At 33.6% G+C, this 23954-nt stretch overlaps 2 protein-coding genes and 1 long non-coding RNA gene across 3 annotated transcripts in view; all 3 read right to left on the bottom strand.

Moving 5' to 3' along the window:
- Positions 1-4244, bottom strand: part of LOC134701370 (L-asparaginase-like) — a 32443-nt gene extending 28199 nt beyond the window's left edge. Inside the window, exons 1-2 of the mRNA XM_063562509.1 lie at positions 4060-4244; positions 2273-2390 (exon numbers count right to left, since the gene is read on the bottom strand). Of these exons, the coding sequence (XP_063418579.1) occupies positions 2273-2390; positions 4060-4234 (293 nt within the window). The 5' untranslated portion in view covers positions 4235-4244. The remainder of the gene's footprint in view (positions 1-2272; positions 2391-4059) is intronic.
- A 4612-nt stretch (positions 4245-8856) lies between these two features.
- LOC134701486 (uncharacterized) lies at positions 8857-11670 on the bottom strand. The gene is made up of 3 exons (XR_010104131.1): positions 11536-11670; positions 9748-9859; positions 8857-9066 (listed from the first exon to the last, which is right to left on the bottom strand). It is a non-coding gene; the product is annotated as an uncharacterized LOC134701486 (long non-coding RNA).
- Positions 11671-17403: 5733 nt separating this feature from the next.
- On the bottom strand, positions 17404-22163 carry LOC134701415 (uncharacterized). The gene is made up of 2 exons (XM_063562563.1): positions 20525-22163; positions 17404-17642 (listed from the first exon to the last, which is right to left on the bottom strand). The coding sequence occupies exon 1, from the start codon at positions 21972-21974 to the stop codon at positions 20529-20531; it is 1446 nt and encodes a 481-aa protein (XP_063418633.1). The 5' UTR covers positions 21975-22163; the 3' UTR covers positions 17404-17642; positions 20525-20528.
- Between the last annotated feature and the right edge of the window lie 1791 nt (positions 22164-23954).

Raw genomic sequence — 23954 nt, forward strand, 5'->3', positions numbered from 1 at the left:
AAAAGGTTAAAAATTGACTATAAAGGACAATAACTTCTAAAGGGGTCAACTGACCATTTTGGTCATGTTGACTTATTTGTAAATCTTACTTTGCTGAACATTATTGCTGTTTACAGATTATCTCCATCTATAATAATATTCAAGATAATAACCAAAAACAGTAAAATTTCCTTAAAATTACCAATTTAGGGGCAGCAACCCAACAATGGGTTGTCTGATTCATCTGAAAATTTCAAGGCAGATAGATCTTGACCAGATAAACAATTTTGCCCAATGTCAGATTTGCTCTAAATGCTTTGGTTTTTGAGTTATAATCCAAAAACTGCACTTTACCCCTATGTTCTATTTTTAGCCATGGCGGCTATCTTGGTTTGTTGGCCGGGTAACAAAACACAAATTCTAAACAAGATACATCAATGATGATTGTGGCCAAGTTTGGATTAATTTGGCCAGGTAGTTTCAGAGGAAAAGATTTTTGTAAAAGATCATGGAGATCTACGAAAAAAGGTATAAAGGGCAATTACCCCTAAAGGGGTCAACTGACCATTTTGGTCCTGTTGACTTATTGGTAAATCTTACTTTGCTGAACATTATTGCTGTTTACAGTTTATCTCCATCTATAATAATATTCAAGATAATAACCAAAAACGGTAAAATTTCCTTAAATTTATCAATTTAGGGGCAGCAACCCAACAATGGGTTATCTGATTCTTCTAAAAACTTCAGGGCAGATAGATTTTGACCAGATTAACAATTTAACCCCATGTCAGATTAGCTCTAAATGCTTTGGTTTTTGAGTTATAAGCCAAAAACTGCATTTTACCCCTATGTTCTATTTTTAGCCATGGCGGCCATCTTGGTTGGTTGGCCGGGTAACAAAACACAAACTTTAAACTAGATATATCAATGATGATTGTGGCCAAGTTTGGTTTGATTTGGCCCAGTTGTTTCAGAGGAGAAGATTTTTGTAAAAGTTAACGACGACAACGACGACGGACGACGGATGCCGGACGCCAAATGATGAGAAAAGCTCACTTGTCCTTTTGGCCAGGTGAGCTAAAAAATGAAGAATAGAGAAAAAATGTTCTAGAAAGTTATGGAATAAAGAAATGAAGAACCCCATCCAAACCCTCATTCATTAGCACAGTGAGTACCACAAGATAAACACCAAAACCTACCGAGACGGCTGTTCTAGTCTTTGAAAAGAGATCATTTTCACTATGTATTAGAATACAAAATGTATTTGGTTTCACATAAAAACAATTATATGTTTACATTTATCTATTTTCAGAATTTTTTTGATCCTGAAGTTTTCCTATGGCTAAGCAGATAAAGGCACTCCAGTACTGTAATACTGAAAGTAATTTTATAGAAGTAAAACACTCTTGCACGGGTGAAACTTCAGAAAGTTTCAAAAACAGAAAATCAGAAAAAAAAATCAATATTTTGCAAAGCAACTTCGAGGGCCAAAAATAAAAAAAACCTAGCGAGAAGGTAGAATTTGGGAGAACTTAAAATGGCCTAGAAAATTCATAGAAAAACATTATAGACAATTATATGCTATCATTACTAATCACAATTTTAAAGCATCATAAGAAAGGTTTTCAGAAAATGTGAAAATCAGCTAAGCCTTAGTGACACAATGCGACTATGACAGAATGTGCAGTGTTTTTGGATTTTTTCACAAAAATAGACTAATTTGAAGACCATTTTGAATTATGAACAAAAAGCACAAAGTCACCTAAAATATTCTAAACACACAAAAAAAAATTGTTCTTAAAATTTTTTTGGGGAAATGATTTTGTATTTTTTCACAGTGATTTCTGCAGATTTAGGGTCAATCCCTCTCAATACACCTTTATTGCTATTTGTCTGCCATTACTGAATATCACACAGGTTCCCGTAAAAACTTGACGTCATAAAACAAAATATCTGACACCACAATTGAAAAGTGATTGTTGTTGACATCAAAAGTGCAAGCAGCCGGGTCAGTCGGGATTAGCGATAAGGTGTATTGTTTAGTTTGGGTTTTTTTTTTTAACCCGAGAGGGTTGTAAATAAGCATATTAAGCACTTAAACACCAGCATTCACCCTATTATACTCTTATTCTGACATGAGTGATTTTTCTGTGTATTTAAACATGCTTAACATTTGATTTAAGAAAATATGTGAAGTACAAAGTACAAAAATGTATTGCATGAATGTTTGTTATATGTGATGGCTCTTTTATTTGCAAAGGTGCTATTCCTACATATGTTATAATTGACTTACGGCATGGCAAGGTAGTCTGCATCATCTGATGTTAGATATTTCTCAGCATACTCAACATCGTGAAACATTGGAAGGTGTTTCAGCTCACCTACAAGGAAGTTAGCTTTTGGCTCATAGACTGAAAAAAGGAAATTATTATTGAGAATAACAGAGTGTGACTACCAAAGCTAACAATGGGACAACAAATGTTTTACTGCTCAACAACTTAAAATAAAGGTCATTTGATCAAACTTCTTTTTATACAAGTTGTCAACATGGTTTCATAAATCAGAAAACTCAACAATTTTAAATAGAAAAGCTGCTAGAAAAGCTGCAACACCTACGTCTTCAAAGGCAAGGCAAAAAGCACATATAAAATGTAGTTTGCTTTCTGAAATTGAGTAAATAAACCAATTGTATGATGAAAATTTCAAGGATAAATACTGCATATCTAATTTGTTCATGTTTATTGAAACTGGGGTACCATAAGCAGAATTGAAGCTTAGTTAATGACACAAGTAGTTTCAATATTTTGAATTTCTTGTCTGTGTTTTTCACATAATAAAATGATTCGTTAATGCTCGATCATTTCCATGTACAATAATTTACAAAATTTTATAGGCACCATCCATGGTTGTAATTTTTGAAAATACTTGTTTCACAGTTGACAACAGATTTTTTTCAATTATTGTATATATCATGTTTACTATACAACAATCCTGTCCTCTTTTCCTCATATGTGACCAACAAAATTAGAACTGAGATTGGATTTGTACTCACTATAAGAACTAAACAACACAATTGGTGCTACACATGGAGCAGGACTTGTTTAGTCTTCTGGACCAACTGAGATCACCCCTGGTGTTTGGTTAATGTTGGTGGGGTTTGTGTTGCTCCGTCTTTAGCTTTTAGCGTTGTGTTTTGAAAAGTATTGTATTGTATTGTATACCAGAGGCAGAGAATGAATCAAATGGAGGAATATCAGAAAATCAGAATTCATGATTCTTGATGGTTATGAATCTCCATGGGTGGTAACAGTGGAATTGAACCCTCAATCTCTGTATTAAAGGCAGAACTCTAATCATCTTCCCTAACTCAACTATAAAAAAGAAGATTTGGTAAGATTGCCAATGAAACAACTGTCCATAAAAGACCAAAATGACACAGACATTAACAACTATAGGTCACCGTACCGCCTTCAACAATGAGCAAAGCCCATACCGCATAGTCAGCTATAAAAGGCCCAGATAAGACAATGTAAAATAATTCAAACAAGAAAACTAACGGCCTTATATATATAAAAAAATGAACGAAAAACAAATATGCAACACATAAACAAACCACAACCACTGAATTACAGGCTCCTGACTTGGAACAGGCACACACATAAATAATGTGGCAGGGTTAGACATGTTAACCGGGTCTAGTTCAGTACAGCTTTAAATCTGCAGGTCTATATATATAACAGCCATGGTAACTTTTATATTTCACTTTTGATGGAAAAATACTGACAGAGGCTAAATAGCTTCTTGGCAAAATACAAGCTCATGGCATGAGTCCGTTAAGGTTACTTCAATAGTGTAGGCCTTTCATGAAAACTTGGTACAATGCCATAATTTATCAGGAAGGAGTCTATTATATGTTCTTCAGTTGCTGCCTTAAATTCTTACATTAGTGCCTTGAAATAAATAAATACGTGTTGGAAAAAGGTATCAACAACGTTTTTTATTAATGTTGTTACTTTAATGTATGACACAGAGGTCAAGAACAATTATCCAAAGTTATGTATTGCAGAAGTGCGGTCATACCTCCCTGATTATTTGATTTCATTCCAATTGTACCACCAGTGTACAAAACCAGAATTCTGGCTTCCGCTTCTTGGTCAATAGATTCATGAATAACCGTTTTCTTAAGCTCTGTCTCTCTAATGGACAAATCAAACTCATTTGAATTCCCATTTTTGAGAGTTTCGTCTGATTCCATCCTTTTTCAACTTTCCTATTTTCACATTGAAGAAGAAATAATGTAATACTACTAAATACCAGAAGTGTCCTAAATTTTAATGGCAGAGGAAGGACCGTAAATTAATAATGAGGATACTGTTATCTGTTATATAAATTCTCCCAAAATAGGCACACCTCTTATGAGAAATCTGGTTCACTGTGTTAAAATAATCTTAGACAATAAAAGTTTGTTTTAAAACAATTAAGCAGTTTCAAAACGTTTACTATACAATCTAAAAATATCTAGCTAACTAGACAACAAACAATCGTTCGATATGTGTACTGTCCAAACAATATCTTCTGTTTTATTCTTTTTTTTTTGGGGGGGGGGGGGGTCATCTAATTGCAACAGTCTATACCGTTCATAAAACACTCTATAAAATTATGTACAAGCATCTCTAAATATTGCTAAATAGTATATACAAATGGAACTATAATCAAATTGGTCAAATGTCAAAGTGTAATTTCTTTCATATAAAACATAGTCAATTATTTACTACAAGAATTCGTTAAACTATAAAAATAGAAATGAGAATGGAAATGGGGAATGGGTCAAAGAGGCAACAATCCTACCAATGAGCAGAAAACAGACCAAGGCCAAGGATGGGTCTTCAACACTACCATTCTGCTAAAAAAAAAAGGCGTTTTTCAGTAAATAATTGAAAAATTTGTCGACTGTGTTGAACGCATTAATCCCATCGAACTTGAAATGAAAGATACAGCAGATACAGTTAAGTCCGCCTCATATCTTGACTTGCATTTAGAAATTGACAATGGGGGTCGCTTGAAAACAAAACTTTTCGACAAAAAAGAGAATTTCCGCTTCCCAATTGTTAACTTTCCATATCTATGTCACAAAATGTCAGGAGCGCTTGCATATATCTCACAGTTGATCAGATATTCCAAAGTTGTGCTTTCTTTAATTATTTCGTTGATAGAGGTGTCTGGCTACTAACAATCTAGTTGTATCAAAAAATAAAATCACAACTGGCCGTTGAAATACTGAACTTCGAGGAAAATTCAAAAAGAAAAGTTCCTAATCAAATGGCAAATCAAAAGCTCAAACGAATGAATAACAACTGTCATATTTCTGACTTGGTACGGGCATTTTCTTATGCACAGAATATGGCGGATTAAACCTGATTTTAAAGCTAGCTAAACATCGCACTTGTATGAAAGACGAATCAATGATCATTAATTAATTCCATTATATTGACAACGATGTGTGCACAAAACAAATAGACATATTAAGTAAAAATGCCAAAAATAGTAGTACAGCACTCAACATTGTGTTATAATCTTAATCACTATAAAACAAACAAATATGTAACAAAGAAGCACATAATAGAATACATACCAAGCATATTAGCATATTTATCAAGTGGTGAAGTTGAAATAATCCCCCAGAACTAGAGATTTAAGAAACAACAGACATGGCTTCCTCCGCTTCATTTTTTTACTTATATCTCGAATTTGACTTACACAGTCATCTCAATACCAGAATCTATGACAAACGAGACGATTTTAATTTTGAAATTATAAATTTCCCCCACCTTAGTAGCAATATACCAGCTATATCTGCATATGGGATATATATTTCCCAACTTATTCGATATTCAAGAGCTTGCAGCTCCTACTCAGACTTTGTAAAACGTCATCAGTGTGCGAGTAGAAAGTTGATGAACCAGGGGTACGTCAAGAACGTCTCGTCCTTTTTCTAAAAAAAAATTCATCGGAAGGTACCAAGACCTTGTTGATAAATATTCCGTATCAACTTCACAAATAATACACGATGGTCTTGATGTATAGATTATGCGTACTGATGTTGTTTATCGTCTTAACAACGTGTTTTATAGTACTTTCATTTGTCTTTGTTCTATTATTAATATTACTTTTACTGTTGAATAGTTTTACGTGATATACGTTTGACGTGGCTCGGTACTTATAAATCAGGCTCGTCAGTGTGTTTGTATTGTGTTTCATTTTTTGGCGGTGTTTTTGTATCTACGACTTTTTGTATTTCTTTGGTTTTTATAACGTGACTATGTACTTTAAAAGATCCCGTCAGTATAATATTTTCCTATTTTATGTCATTATGATATATTTCTATTATGAATTGATATATACGTTGAACCAGTGCACAAACGTCAAAATCATTCAATCGCGTAGTGGAATTAATTATTTGTGGATTCTTATAAATTCTTTATATAACTTTTGGACTAGTTTAAATCTCGGTCTATCTCTTAAATTTATTCTTACATGCTTTTGATTTTTTAATCCTGTATGCTAACATTGCCTAGGTAAATTTTAAAATTGTTTGTGTGCACATTGAACGACAAATCTATGTGACGTATACAATTTTCTGACGTCAGACACACAGATCAATGAATGTGTTTGTAGATAGATATTTTTGTGTTCTGTTAAATAGTTGCCTTTTAAAATTGTTATACGATGATGACTGATGTACCCATATTTTGACTGTTTTATTTATTGTGTCTTTAGTTGACGCATCAATGTAAATATAACGGAGTTTGATGAGACTGTCCGCAAAGTGAGAGGGTTAGCGCTATGAAACCAGGTTTAATCCACCATTTTCTATATTTGAAAATGCCTGTACCAAGTCAGGAATATGACAGTTCTTGTCCATTCGTTTTTGATGCGTTTTGTTTTTTGATTTTGCCATATTATTATAGACTTTCCGAATTGAGTTTGCTCTAACTTCAGTATTTTTGTGATTTTTATTATTAACCGAACATTTGAGTTGTGAGGAAATGGCAAACACAGTTGCCAAATCTGCCAGTAGGGCATTAGGGTTACTAATAGCAAAATGTAAAGCTCATGGTGGTTTTCAATATGATGTTTTTAAAAAATTGTTCAATTCAATTGTATGGTCAGTGATTGACTATGGTGCCTCTATTTGGGGTACTAAAGAATTTTCATGTATAAACGCTGTAAAACATAAGGCTATGAGATTTTTTTATGGGAGTGGGTAGATATACCCCTAACTTAGCACTTTATGGAGATATGGGATGGAAACCATGTATTGTTAAACAATGGTCTTCCATATTTAGAACATGGTCACGATTTAATAAGATGTCTAATAGTAGACTTAATAAGAAAATTTTCTTTGGAGTAATAATATCAGCTATGATCAGTTATAATAAAGTAAAAAATTGGAACTGTAGAGTGAATACAAAGTTTAAAGAACTTGATCTTAATCAGTATTGTAATATTGAATGTATTTTGAGCAAGTCTGTTATTAAAGATATTGAAAACAATCTATTTATTATGTACCAAAATAATTGGCATATAAATTTACTAGCTAATGAAAGCAGTAAATTGCGTACTTATTAAGGTTATTAAAATCAAATTATTGTACAGAAAAATATTTAAGTATTACTATGCCCGGTAAATATAGAAGTGCATATGCTAAATTTAGAGGTGTTGCTCCGATTAAAATTGAAACTGACAGATATGAAGGTATAGATGTAAGTGAAAGGTTCTGTTTTAATTGTAAGAAAAATGATTTGAATATAATTGAAGATGAAAAACTTGTTTTATTAGAATGCCCAGAATATGCAGATCTGCGAACGATATTTTTTAACAGTGTATGTAATATAGAAAGTAGTTTTAGTAATTTAAGTAATGAAGAAAAGTTTTTATTTATGTTTTATGATGATAGAGTTTGTTATTTTACAGCCAAAATCTGCCATGAAGTACTTTTTAAGAGAAAGTGTATTTTATACTCGTAATAAGTTATTATAATGTTGTTTGTTTTCTTTTGTATAAGTGTTTTTAATAGTATGGTGTTTTATGCTAAGATATATTGATATATGTAATAGATGTAATATAAATGTATTTTAATCTTTGTTTTTACAGTCTCTCATAACTCTTTTTAGAGTGGCTCTTTTATAAATTGTTAATATTATATTGTGTTGTATATCAAATGTTTTAAAGAGGTGAGACTCTAATAAATTATTTGTTTGTTTGTTTGTTTGTTTGTGATTTTTCTTTTTCTTAAATTTTACAGACACCATCACGAGTTGGTTGGTCGTACACGTTAGGGAATATCTGTTTCACAGGTCGTTACTACAATCCAGTCCCCTTTTCCAAGAATGCGACTTGGAGAAAGAGTTGTCTCATTTGCACTCATAGCACATCTTCTTATTTTTATCGATACCTTCAAACATATCTGTAAAACTGACATCGACGGCCGGTTGAATACCAAACTCTGTATTAAAGTAGAGGTTAACTAAATTTTCCAATAGTGAATTTTCGATATCTTTATGTAGGAAACTTAAACAGCAATTGCATATGTCTTATGTACATCTCTCAGTTGATATAAATCATGATTTGGCAAGAAGCTATGATTCACTGCAGTTTATATAAATGTATAATGCGTTACTTAAGAACAGGCGCGGATCCAGCCATTTTTAAAAGGGGGTTCCCAACCCAAAAAAAGGGGGAGGGGTTCCAGCTATATGTCCTCATTGAAATGCATTGATCGGCAAAAAAGGGGGGTTCCCTGGATCCGCCAATGAAGAATATATTGTAGTGGTGCAAAATCAGAAATGAGCTAATACTATAAATACAAAAGAAATATTTCCAAGAACAATTTATTTCACCTGACTCAAACAAAGAGTATCTAAACAAGTTGTTTGCTGTAGCATATATTATCATGTAACAATTGTTTCAGTGTTTTTTTTCTGCACTCTACGCGAATCTCCGGTAGCAAGCACGGTATTGTAGTTATCACATTGATTGTAGTCTTTGCTTTTCTATAGTTCAGTCATTTTCATCATTTTCTGGTCACTGCAAAGAAAACAGATTGAAACATGAGCACTGCATGAAACGTGTTGGCGATAGTTTTATATCTTCTTAAATACTTCCAGATAAAAACGTCATAATGACCTCTTCCTCTTGCTTCTCTTTGTAATAATTGTACTAGTATTAAATAAATTAAAAACACACACACACACTAACGCATTTTAATATAAGTTCCCTCCAATATTCAGTCAATTATGATTGATTCTATTAGACATATTTCAAACTTATAACTATCATAATTCAAAAGTACAAAAAAAAAATACACACCATCGTATATGATTGCTTTATTAATGCAAATATAATATTTATTAACAATTTAATCATATAGGATGAACATCAGTGCTTTGATCAAATCAATCTTTGATAACTCTAGGTTTTTAATTGTTTTTAAGATGGTGCATATTCAAGATCCAAATGTAGTTCAACATATTTGTGACATAGTTTGTCTTAACCTAAAATAGATTTTTTTCTGTACGAAAGATTGACCATCCTTAGCTCAAAGATCTTCTGATTACTTTTAGATTTTTAAGTGTTTTTGGTGTTGTTTGGTTGATACCTCGTTGTATCGTATTCCGAAACTCCTCAACTTCATGTCATTGTGTGACTGTTACAATAGTCTTACATTATAATTTGCCTTGCATATCTTCTATGACTGGGTGCACTTACCGATAATAAAAATATAGCACAGCGCTAAAACAGCGAAAAAGGCTAAAATAAGTTTCAGAAGTAGCAGCAAACCCCTGTACATCAACCCATTTGAATCCATTATATTTCCTCACTAAAAAACAAAAGTGTTTATCTTAAATAAGAGTTTTAAGACTGCACATGTCATTATTATGCAAACATTTTTGTAGTTTGATAATTATATTTCACAACGTGAACTATATACAATCTAATTAAAATATAGAACTCTAATTTCATACGGATGAAATCAGAGTTCTATATATTTTCATTAGATTGTAGCTGTATAGAAATTATTTAAGAAATGTTTTAATTTCTGTTGTCTATCGTTTTATCGAGCAGGGTGCCTTTCTGTTTGATATGTTGTTTCATTTACTTGAGCCCAATTCAGTTTTGATTAGTATTTTCTTTCGTAGTATATTATAAACAGTATAGAAATAAGATAATATTGTTCAAGTGTACCATTCTTTGGCTCTACTACATTGTACTTTTAAGTGTAAGTATTAGACTATCATTTAGAGCTTTACATATTGTATAACACCTGTCATTTTAAGAGTTGATAATGCCTATCAGATCTATTTGAATTTTCGATAATCTTCGTCGTTGGGTTGCTGTCTCAGTGTCATAAATATCCGCCGAACATTTTTTCAAAGTAAATACTGTCCATTGAAAATATAGCTTTCCCTTGGAGCACACAGTTTAGTATCAACTGTTAGAAATTATTGTATTGTCTTCATAATTGTTGTTGTTAATTTTCTGTCCACTATGAGACACAATTTCATAGCAATGGACATTTTTAATACTATGAAAATTTTTTCAGACGGAACGGACAATAAGGTCTTATACTGTCACTATTCTGCCTATACATTAGGTCATAAAACGATTTCGTATGCACATTCATTGCACCGATTGAAATGAGGATTAGGTTAAAATTCATGGATGTTTCAAGTCCAGCAGCAAATATCACATACCATATTCTGGATTTCAATACGAGACATTGTTACGAGAGATAATTGCCTCCAATTTAATGAAATTCGCCATGTTCACTATGAAGTACGAACAATTCGTGACAATATTTAACTGCGAAATTATGTGCAAGAAATATTTTTTAATCTAATTATGTTTACCCTGTTAAATCCTCAACCATGCATAAAATGGTGGTCAGAGTTGAATTTATTGGGAGTCCTTTAGAGCTCGCACCCAATTTGTGGGGAAATGGTTGACGAAATCACTGAAGCATGTCTCTTAGGCTGTCAATGCATGGGCTACCTCTTAAAAAAAATTCGGGATCTGCCACTGGTGATCGTTTTTTTATTATTAAAAATATTTTTCATAAAAGGTATTTGTATCATGAGCCAGATACATGACATACATTAATTACAAATGTAAATTATGTTATGGACAAAGTTGCATTTGGAAATAAAGGACAATACATGTTTACAATTTGAAAATGGATTGATCCTGCTTTGTGCTACATCGATTCACTGGGTCGTAATGTTAACGTCATAGGTCACACTGACAGTGTACGATATTTCAGAGCCAACCTTTAATTCAGCATAGTGTCACATCGGCTAATGGAAAAGCTGCTAAATCTATTTCAATGTATTTGGTTGGCAAGTGAACTCATATATAACCCCTGTACTCGAGCACACGACCATAATGAATCTAAAAGTAGTGTATTGAATAGTTTGGTAAGGTGACCGCGTGGAAAATAAGGAGAATCAATAATCTATTAAAAGTAGATTAATGTGTATATTATATAAATACAGATACCTTTTAAACGTGTGTCTAGTTCCAAAATGGCGAATACCAATTATGAATGTTTAAATGTCTTTCTAGAACATAATACCAATAAAGGTAACCGTGTCTATATTTAAACTGATTTTTATAGATTTAATTCTCTATTTATAGTCTTGTTAGTGTACTGAAATTTTATTTTCCGAGAGAAAGTGAGTCTTACTCATTAACTACAAAGAGGGGGAAATACTAGGTTGCGTTCAATATCGTAGCAGTTACATAGGGTAACGCAGTGACTACTGAACGTGTATATAGCTAGCCTGGCTGCTATCCGGATCTTTTTAGAAAGCTAGCCTAGCAATAAAAAAAAAATTAGTCCGTTTGACTTCTATAAATCTTCAAAATATAATTCTTAAAAATTCATTTTTAAAGATAAATATTTTTTTTCCTCATGTATGTTAATGTATGATATATACGAACTCTGACTATTAATATCATAATTTTAAACCTATAATCAAAAAAGTTACTCATTAGGTCTCTGTGTTACTTCAATTTATTTTAATGACCAGAGTTACTTAAATGAGTAAAGTCACATGATACAATGAAACAGGTTTAGAGCACATGTCTTATGTTTTTGTTTTGAATGGAAGGCTGTTACACTACTCATACGTACTCCATTGAGTAGTTTATATTAAAATAAATTGAAGTAACATAGAGACCTAATGAGTAACTTTTTTAATTATAGGTTTAAAATTATCATATTTATAGTCTGAGTTCGTCTATATCATACATTAACATACATGAAGAAAACAAATATTTATTTTTAAAAATGAAATTTTAAGAATTATTTTTTGAAGATTTATAGAAGTCAAACGGACAATACACGTTAAGCAGTCAAAATCTACGTAGCCCTATGTAGCAATGCAGTGCTACGATGTTGAACGCAACCCTGATGTTTCATTGGACGGGAATGGGTGAGTATGTTCTAAAATGTGGTTATACCGCGGATCACTGTTTCTTTTCCCGTTATACAGTATTATTGAAGACTACAAACTTGTATTAAATAAAAGGATATTGGACGTGGATTCAATACCAAGGTCGTAACTACCCTTGAGGCAAGTGAGGCAGTTGCCTCACTAAAATTTCGAGACCGATTATTTTTTTTATACATATATAATTACATTAGATGTAAGTTTCATTATAATACGTTATTCTGATTGGCTAACATGTTATTCCGTAAACAATTGCATCAGACAATAACATTTAGCATGCATGATGACACGAGGTCCCACAAAAAAGTGCACAGGTGCATTATATAAAACTGGATAAAAATCGCGTTTTCATGATTTTAGCTAAAAAAATGTAATTATAAGTATTGAATACTTCTTTTTGAAACTTCATAGGGTTGTAAAAGCGTTGACCGTGCGTACATTTTTAGAATGAAGCGCTTCCGCGCTTCATACAAAATGTACTTCGGTCAACGCTTTTACCACCCAATAAATTTACAAAAAGAAGCATTCAATTCTTAAATATAAATCTAATAGTCATTTGTTGTTCTGTCTCAACCTTAATTTCTATAACTTTTCATCATTCCTTTAAAACTATTCTTCCTGGATATAACTCAGCATATCAACAGGTGATGTTTCTCGATTACATTAACCCAGTAACGATAATCATCATGAATCTTTAGTTACAAACAGGCTCTTGCAGAAAAAGGAAAAGCGACACTGACTGTAAAGAAGGAATAATTCTAGTAAATCTGAGTATTGCATATAACATCATTAGAACAATCCAAAAACGATAAGTAGACTGACAAATCAAGTACTGGTCTTCGAAAGGGGGCAGTCCTGTCTGCGTATTCATTTCACGAACTTTAATCTTTCTCTTTACAGATAAATGAAATATAAATAATATGAAACATGAATGTATGGATTAGTTTTTATCCATATCTCTATAACCCTAAAAATTAGAAGAATCTCCCATATTCCAATTTGTTATTATTGAGGAATGGTAGAACCTTTAACACTGGATTTTGTCTTTACTTATTCGGGACTACGGAAATTCGTTTCTTTATATTCGGGCTTTCGGAATCGGACACCCCAAAACCGGCCTAACCCCTAAATTTATAGATTCTGGAACTAAACTACCACCAACTATTTCCAGAAATAATTTGAAATTACGGAAACACATGTACAAACGTCAAAAACTCCATTCCAATTGCCCTGTACCCATATCATATATACGTACTCTATAGATAGAATCATATACATGTATCTTATCTCATTCTATCCCTAGTTTGTCTACTCTTTGTCAGCATAAAAGCGAGTTTAATATTTTGTAACTGCTACTGTATGATGGTGCTTACAGGAAAGCTTAATTCCTATTTGCCAACAAAACTGTTACTACCGAATTGCTGAAGGAGTAGACGTTTGATCATTGTGTTGATGATGATGTGCTACCTTTAGAAACACAGACTGCCCTGAAACAATTGAAAACTTGGAAAAGAGCATGCATGAGTGGCGATAGATTGTGCGGTCTTGCCATGCTCCCTGTTCATGGCGATAATGATATCAGCAGACCAAATTATGATTCTGAAATGATTTTACTGAACCGGAAAACTGAAAATTTGGAAAACTCTACTGAATCGATGTTTGTTCTATGTTCTGGCAGCAGACTCAAATCAGTGATATTTGGATGATTATCTTACAGATATAAATTTAAATAAAGTTGTTAAAAATTCGGTGTTATTAAAAGTCTTAAAATATGAAAAATTTATATAAAAAGTGTCCAAATTCAAAACATTAAATTAAATATTAAACTCTCTAAAAATGCCTAGAATGCAGGATTTTGCACCATTCGTTTCATACCCTAAAAAAAATTTTCGCCTCGCTTCGCTCGGCTCAATTAGTTTGCCTCACTAAAATAAGATGCCTAGTTACAATCTTGCCCTCTGTCAAAAAACATGAATCCGCCCCCTGTTTATAGCTGACTATATATATATGCAAACGGTTGGCTTTTGCTCATTTTTGAATGCCGTACAGTGACCTTTTGTTCTGTTTCTGTGTCATTTGGTCTCTTCATATATGTAGTCAAAATCACTAGAAAGAACTGATGAGAACTTGGACTTGTTACTTCAAGGAACTAGCACTTTAATCATGCAGAACAATACACATCAACACGTCATTGTTGAGAAACAAATGAAAGCCTTGCTTTTGATTGGAAATCACTACACCGTTCTCATTCATTTAAAAGAATGTTATTTACTCTTTTTTTTTTTTTAAAGATTAAAGAAAACTGGCGAAAAAATTAGAGAATAATGCGTAAAAAATCACTTTTAAAGACTAAACTTATTTTTTGAAGATTAGAGCAACCCCATTCAGATCCTCACGGAAGTTAATTTTCATAAAAAAAATGACAAAATATTTTGATCCTCTCACGAAATTTTTAAAATATCGTATACATTTTATTGGATTATAGGAGTTTCACAAAAAAATAAGTTCATTGAGAAGCTTACTATTATTTTCTAATATTATAACGTGATTATTTTTACAAAGACGTGTAGTGCTGTGTTACGTATTTTCTACCTAAAATATATTAAAGGTCATCGCACGTGCTTCGACAATGAGCAAGCGCCATAATTAAGGAACAGGCATGACAAAATGTGACACAACTCAAAAGAAGAAAAACACAACGCACTGATTTTTTGTCAAAACAATAAACGAGAAACCGAATAAATGACTGACAGAACCAAAAAATAACCGTTGAACTACAGCTAGTTGCCGATTTGAGACGAACACTTACAGAATAATATTGGTGTTACCGATGTCAGTGGGCGCCCACACTCAAGACAAAGGTATCCAGATTTCATCTGACCTCGACCTCATTTCATGAATAAGTGAACAAGGTCATATGATAAGTTTTTTCGATATTGAGTGTATGGAAATATTTTACCATGTGTATGTCAGTCTGGCAGTGTTTTCTATTACCTTTACCTCATTTTCATGGTTCATCTCAGTGTTTGTTATTTGGTCCGATTAAAAAAAAACCAACTATATAAACCAATTGGTCAAATATCTTTTTTTGTATGGAATGATTGTAAGGTGTATATATGTATGTTAGGCAGGTATCATGACCTTGAACGCAAATTTCGTGATTCATTGGTCAATGTTAAGTTTGTTTCCAACAGATACTACATGCAGTATGTATAACTGATGCCAATATTGATTGTGGGATGTACATGTCTATCTGGCATGGTTAATCTGACCTTGACCTTTGTTTCTTTTAAACTATAAAGAATAGGTCATCTATATTGGTGTAATGAATGATTGTAAGGTGTATATGTATTTCCGGTTTGGTTTATCTGACCTTGACCTCATTTTCTTGCATCATGTTAAGTTAATGTGATACTTGCAGTACAGTTTTATATCTATGACAATATCAACACAAAAGGAAAGAAGGCGAGTCATTTCTGTGATTGCAGTCTTGTTCTACGGAAGGTCATGGTTCTCTCTATCCAGATACTCTTGTTTCCTAAACCAATAATAAAATGCTCCTTAGAGCGCAGCATTAAGTTGAACATGGGACAGGCGAGGCACTACACTCCAGCATGATACAGCTCTGAATTAGGATTTCGATTAGATATTTGACACAGCAAATGCATATACATACTCAAGAACACCAAGAATTAAAACTATCATGAAGTTCAAAAAAAAAAATATGTATACAAAGTCTCCTTCAACAAGAATGTGTCCGTAGTACACGGGTGACCCAATCGTACTATCATTTTCAATGTTCAGTGGACCATGAAATTTGGGTCTGAACTAGAATTTGGCATTAAAATTAAAAGTTCATATCACAAAGAATATGTATACTAAGTTTCAAGTAGATTGGAATTCAACTCACTGTATCAAAAACTACCTCAACCAAAAATTTTAACCTGAAGTGGGACAGACAGACGGACGGACGGACGGACGATGATCCAATATTCAAAATCTGATTTTTTTTCAAAGAATGCAAAGATTTCAATATTCAGTGGCGGATCTATTCATAAGGGGGTTGCTGCTCCAGTGATTCCATATATAATCAACCAAATTTTCCCACGAAAAGGGAGGCCCGGGACCCTCACCCCCCTAATTCACCACCCAAAAAATTTTAGTTAACCCTGTTGAAATTGGTCAAGAAAAAGACAATTTAAACAAAGTATTATGTTGGCCCCTCTTTCCTAAAAGGTTCTAGGGCAATCATTTCTCCATGCAACACACAATTTGAAACGTCCTTTTCGGTGTGGAACCTTGAAGTACATTTTCATAGAAATCTATAACTTATACTGAAGTTTTTGTCTGGAAACATGAAATTCTACATTTTGTCTCTTCTTTTGGCCGCTTATTCCCGATCAGTTTGGGCCACAACCCAAAATCAAATCCTAAGCTTCCTTTTAATGTTAAGCGAACATCACAAAAAATTCAAAAATTTGAACTCAAATTCAAATTTTATGAATAAATTATACTTACCTGACATATGTACTTTAGGATTTCAATCTCGTTGGTATTAGACTCGACCGGAAGTTCAAAACGCGCGGGAACCAGATGTTATGCTACATCCGGTTTCCCATGAACTTATCAGTTTTCTCACGGCGGCTTGAAAGACCCCGTTAAGAAAACTTAAAAACTTCCTGGGGAGGAAGGGTGGGTAGTACATATGTCAGGTAAGTATAATTTATTCATAAAATTTGAATTTGAGTTCAAATTTTTGAATTTTATATCATAAATTAAGGTACTTACCTGACATATGTACTTTAGGATTTCTATTGATTACAAAGCAATAATTTGTAGCAGGAAGTTTTGACAAAAAGTTTTCTTAAAATACTTCTTCTTCCCATAAATCACAAACTATAAACTCTAGTATATACAACTTATTATACATGGAAATACGTACACTTACTATGTAGTTCCGTAGTTTATATTTATTTCAACAACGTTGAAAAACATCTGATCATACAGATTGGCCGTTAAAAACCTGTGTTTTTAAACACTCAGGCAAACTGTCATCTATGTGCATTTAAAATCCACCACCATTCCCACATAACGAAAAACATATATACACTCTCCCTCAGCGACTCGCCGAGGAAGAACTCATTCTTCATCCTACAAATTTAAAAAATTTACATTAACATCTTTTAAATAGAACTTAGTAAATGTTGTGGATTTTGCCCAATCTGCACTATCCAACACATTTTTCATACTAACTCCCTTAAAAAGGGCCCATGATGGTCCTATTGACCTAGTTGAATGACCTCTTACTTTGCCTATTTGCTTTTTATTCTGCTTGTAAGCCATCTTGATAGTTTTCACTATCCAATGTGATATTGTTTGAGCTGTTACTGGTTTATGAGGCTTGTTAATTGATAAAAACAATTTAAATTCTTGTTTTTCCCCATTTTGTCTCAGTTCATCTGTTCTTTTCAGATACATGTAAAGAGTTCTTTTTGGATCTAATAATTTGTTCTCTGGAAAAGCTGGTATGAAAATTTTTGAATTGTCATGATAAGCTCTATCTTGTTTAGCTAAACCATGTCTCAAAAAAGTAACTCCTTTTTCTTGAATATTGACAGAGCCTTCGCCTAGTTTTAAAGCTTGTAAGTCACTACACCTTCGAAAAGTTGTAATAGCTATTAAAAAGGCAGTTTTCCATGTAAGATGCTTAAGGCTAGCTAATCTCATCGGAGTAAAAGGAGGTTTCTTGAACATGTCCAAAACAAGTGGTAAATCCCATTCTGGCAGCAATTTGCGCTCAGGTGGTCTACTGTTAAACACCCCTCTTAAAAGTCTGATAATGTAAGGATGTTGTCCTACTGGTGTCTTATCAACAGGAGGCAACACAGAGGATAACATTGATCGGTATCCTGCAATTGTTCTATACTTTAACCCCTTATCAAATAAAGATGCTAAAAAATTTGCACACTCTTCTAAAGTTGCAACATATGGATCAATTTTCCATTGATTACACCAGCTACTGAATTGTCTAAATTTACATTTGTAGTCTTTGTGTGTACCAGATCTCCATGAGGCAGATAATAATTTTCTAGTGTTTTCTGAAAAGCCTTTTGCTTTAAATTGTTTGTCGATATTCGCCATGCAGTCAGGTTGAATATCTCTGGATTTGGATGAACTATTTTTAATCTTCCCTGACCTTGTTCTAGCAGATTTTCCCATTGAGGTAATAGTAGGGGTTGTGCTATCAACAGTTGTAGTAACTGTGGATACCACCATTGTTTTGGCCAAAAAGGTGCTATTAGAATCATCTCGCATTGATAATCTATCATGTGTTGTAACACTTTCGGAATTAAGGATAGAGGAGGGTAAGCATAAGCAAACATCCTGTCCCATCCGATTGCTAGGGCATCCTGTGTCAGTGCTGTTGGATCTTGATCCCAAGCACAAAACACTGGACACTTGTGATTCTGAGCCGAGGCAAACAGATCTATTGTTGGTGATCCCCATTCCAAGAAAATCTTGTTTATCACCGCCTTGTTCAGAGACCATTCTGTTGGTCTTACTTTGATCCTGCTCAGTTGATCTGCTAGAACATTTTTTACCCCCGCAATATGGGCTGCTTTGATTACAATTTTGTGTCTCAAAACCATATTCCAGAGATTCCATGTCTGACTGCAAAGCTGAATCGATTTTGTTCCCCCCTGTTTGTTTATGTACTGTACTACCGTTGTATTGTCTGACCGAATTAGTACATGTTTGTTTTTCAAAACAGGCAGGAAATGTTTGACTGTTAGAAATACTGCTTCCAACTCCAGATTGTTTATGTGTTTGAGCAATCTCAATTGATTTGTTGACCACAGACCCTGAACAGTTTGAGTCCCTAAATGACCCCCCCAACCTGTCATCGAGGCATCTGTTGTGATTGTTACACTTGTTGACCCTTGATATAGAGACCGCCCTTTCATAGTGTTTGCTTGGCACAACCACCATGCTAGATGAGCTTTCAGCTCTTGTGTACAAGGAATTTGATATTCCAGACTCATTTTGGAGGGTCTCCAAACTTGTAACAAGTGCATTTGAATTGGTCTCATGAACAAACGACTGTTGGGAATCAATTCTAGGCAGGATGCTATTATGCCCAGTAGTTTCAAATAATGTCTTGCTGTTATTTGACCCCTCATTAACTGAATAATTGTTATTTTTAAGTTTTTGATTCTCTCTGGAGTTGGATACACTAGTCCTAGATCTAGTCTGAATAGTCCTCCTATGTATGTTATTGTTTGAGTAGGAATTAATTCTGACTTTTCTGTGTTTATTATAAAACCTAGAGAAGTAAGGAGACTGATGGTTGTGTCTCGATTTTTTACAAGTGCGGATTTTTGTTGATCGACTAAAAGCCAATCGTCTAGGTACACTGCTAATCTTATACCTAGTTTTCTCAGATGTGCTGCTACAACTGAAACTATCTTTGTAAATACCCGAGGTGAGCTTGTTGGACCGAAACATAGTACTTTGAATTGATACACTGTTTCGTCTATTGCAAACCTTAGATATTTTCGATGTTTTGGAAAGATTGGTACATGTAAATAAGCATCTTGTAAATCGAGAGAACAAGCCCAGTCTCCTTTCTTGACTAAATTTAAAACCTTGGTCATTGTATCCATTTTGAAGTGTTGTTTCTTGAGATACTGGTTCAGTGGTCGTAAATTTATTACGGGTCTTAATTTTCCGTTTTTCTTTTCTACTAAGAAAAGTGTGCTGTAGAAACCTGTCTGAACATGTGTTTTTTGCACAATTTCTACAGCGTCTTTTTCTAATAAACTTTTTACTTCTTGTTTTAGAATTTCCAAATTTGTGACATTTACAAATGTCTTTTTGATTCCTAAAAACGGAGGTTTTTGTAAAAATTCCAGTTTGTAACCATTTTGAATTATAGCCAAAACCCATTTGTCCTTTGTAATTTCTTCCCATTTTGGAAGAAAATGAAAAAGACGACCACCTACTGGTATCTCCGGAAACAACACTATTCTCACCTTGTCATTTTCTAAAGGACTTCCCTCCTCTAGCCGGAAAGGGAGTCTTCTTGTAACCAGTATCTGGTTTGGAGAATTTTCCATCCTCTGTCTTTTTGGTGAACTTTCTAGGTCCTGTGTTGGCAGACAGTTTTGGGATACGAAAATTCTCAGATGACTTGTCTTTGTTTTGATCTGATTTCTCTATTTTAGCCTTTTTAGCTTTACTAGAATCCTCTGTTGAAGGTGTTTTCCTTTTCCTGTCTTTTGGGAAAATATCAGGCAACAAATCATCAAGAGTTTTATCTTTGTCTTTTCTAGCTTTTAAAGCAGAAACTAAGTTATCCCCAAAAACACCTTCTCCAGTCAGAGGCAAATCTGAAATGTCTCTAGAATCATGAAGTAGAAACATGGATGTATCAGTCATACACATTTGACGTCTCAAAATATGGTGAAACGCACCTGCTCTACCAGCTTGATCCAACTCTTTCGTGGACATAGCAAAAATGTCCCTTACTTGTTGAATAGCTTTATCAATGTTAGGCGTCTCATCAGATAATAATTCTAATAAATTACCAAGACTCTGTTGCATATACATGCAAATGACAATACCCATGAAACTTGCTTGCTGTCCTCTATATGCTATTTTCTCAAGCATTTTGTAAGGTTGGGAGCATAAATTTTTTCCTTTAGAAAAAGATGCTTTACTGCCATGTCTTTTAACTAAACAATTTCCAATGAAATCATCTAAAGTTGGTACCTGAAGGAATTTTTCTGTTTCCTCATCAACAGGAAATAGTTCTTTAGTTTCTTCAGCAAATGCTGATACTAAATTAGGTTTGAGTGCACGCCAGTGACCCATTAGAACCTCTTTTTGAGAATCATCCATTGTAATGCCAATTTTTTTCTCTGTTTTCTTGGCAATGGCATCCTCACCAAAAATATCAAATAAACATTTCTTTGCCTTACTTGACAACTGTTCATCATTAGAGCCTTCATTGTCAGACTCTGTCCCTGAACCCAAAACTTCGTTTTGACCTGGTTGCAAAGACATTACATCATCACGATCATCAGCTGATTCATTATCTGAATCTCTAGACCTAAGTGTCGGTCTTTGTGACTGACTTTTACTCGTCTGTCTTTGTGACAGACTTGAAGTTGAACTGGACTGTCTTTGTGACAGTGAATTATCAGACGTATTTATATTGTCACCATTTGCGGTACTTGTCTGTACATGTCTAGCTGTTAGTTCACCCTTTAACAAGTCAAACATGCTATCTAACTTACTATTTAAGTTTCCGAACTTTGTGTTCCACTTATCTTCTAACTCCGAATACTTGGACCTCGACTTCCTCTTTTTCTTCGTAACTACCGACGAAGATGAAGGTGGCTTCTGCCCTTCACGAGAGGACTCTTCCAAAGTATCTTCTTCCACCGGAGAAATATCTCCGTTTCTATTTTCTTCTGCCATCTCAAACGGCAGAAATTACGAGCACGTAATACACGACTATCTTTCAAGCCGCCGAGAAAGAAAACTGATAAGTTCATGGGAAACCGGATGTAGCATAACATCTGGTTCCCGCGCGTTTTGAACTTCCGGTCGAGTCTAATACCAACGAGATTGAAATCCTAAAGTACATATGTCAGGTAAGTACCTTAATTTATGATATAAAATCAATCCCAACCTTCCTGTTGTGGTACTCGTAGAGATCAATACACTGTCACTTATACTCGAGTTGTCAGACTTGTCTAAGACAGCATCTAGAAACCAAAAGTCTTTGAAACAGTACGGTGTATTATTTACTACATTGTATTATACGATAAACAATATGCAGTCGACAAAAACGGTCCACCATGACCAAGACCATAGTTCTGAAAGTGGTGCTAAGCACCCAACTATTATCCATTATCTACTTATATATTTCTCAAAATCTGTTATCTTAGTATTTCGTCCGTATATTTAAACGTCCAAAACAGTACTTTTGAAACCACCAGTCGAGACGAAATGGAGATAATGAAGAAATTATCCCCTAGTTTTTGCACTATAAACTTAATTCAGTCTTTGAATACCGGTAGTTGAAAATGCTGATGTTTCAGTTATGCAACTCTTTCGTAAAATACGCAAAATTAAGAAGTCAGATCCATGTATTTGGATGTAATCAGTATGTGTGCTCCTTCCTGGTTTTGGATGTTTCTAATGCAGGTGGGTGTCAATGTTTTAAGTGGTTAATTTTTCCTCCATTTTCAATTGTACTATACTGTAAGGCATTATGAACAACTTTTTTATTGGTGTCCTTTTTGGATAGCTCATCCAATTTGTCAGTATATTTTATTTTAATATTTGTATTGTATAGATTGTACAAGCAAAGATTTCATTGAGTTTTCATTTAATCTGTGCTGAATTTATGTCTCTATAGGTATTTAAACTATTGAATGGACACAGGTCTCATGAGAATTAAAGAGTCTTCCTATATTATTTAAAAATAATATCAGGAAAACAATTTTTTCTGCTTTAGATAAGTAATCTTTGCATTTAGTATTTGCATCTTAAATCATTTGTAGGCCTCCTAGCAGACCATCTTTACAAGACAACTGCTCCTACGAGTTACAGCGAATACTAATTTTAGTCATATTTAGAGGATCAGGTATTGAATTACAATAGGATCTTGAGCTGCTACAAAGCTATTGGGACACCGAAGAACTGCATGGTGTGATTGAAACCACATATCCTCAAGGACCCAACCACCAAAACATAACAATATTACCGATGGTTCAGATAAAACAGAGCATCCAAGATCTCCTCGGAATTTTTGGTGAGTTTCTAAGTAGCTGTGTTAAGTTTTAAACTTGATATTTTCGTTTTTCCTTTTTGATCATGGCCCTTTTTTAAATACTTGTACATATTGTCATCATTGAAGAGCATTCTTCACCATTATGTAGCCTTGCAAAGTAAGACACCAATATTTAACAAAGGTACTAGGATTACAATTTAGCACACCACACACTTGTTTCGTCTACATAAAACTAATCAGTGATGCTCAAAAATATTCTCCATGTGCATGTCCAAAGAACTTATAATTTGTTGGTTGTTTGTTGAGGTATAATGTATTTGTTACCAATTTGTATATAAAGCATGTCCTGTTTCTGTTGGTTGAATTGTTTTATATGACATTTCAAGGTCTTTTACAGCCAACTATGCCATTTGCTCATTGTTGAGGATGTAGATTGACTGTTAATTGTTTTAAAAATAACGTGGAAGGAGAATTCCACATTTTTGAAATGCATCTTCACCAATAAATTGTACCAACTCTGGTTCTTGTATACTGTATGCTTTATAACATTGTTCCATTAAAAACAAGTAACAACAAACTCAATTGTATTTTATATGATAAATTTTATTGAATATTCTTTTAATAATTACAATACTGTATGCTTTATAACATTGTTCCAT

This window comes from Mytilus trossulus, unplaced genomic scaffold (assembly GCF_036588685.1).
Source record: "Mytilus trossulus isolate FHL-02 unplaced genomic scaffold, PNRI_Mtr1.1.1.hap1 h1tg000244l__unscaffolded, whole genome shotgun sequence".
NCBI classification, from domain to species: Eukaryota; Metazoa; Mollusca; class Bivalvia; order Mytilida; family Mytilidae; genus Mytilus; species Mytilus trossulus.

Excerpts from the sequence above, each read along its gene's own strand:
- LOC134701415 (XM_063562563.1), bottom strand. The coding sequence starts at position 21,974 with ATGGCAGAAGAAAATAGAAACGGAGATATTTCTCCGGTGGAAGAAGAT.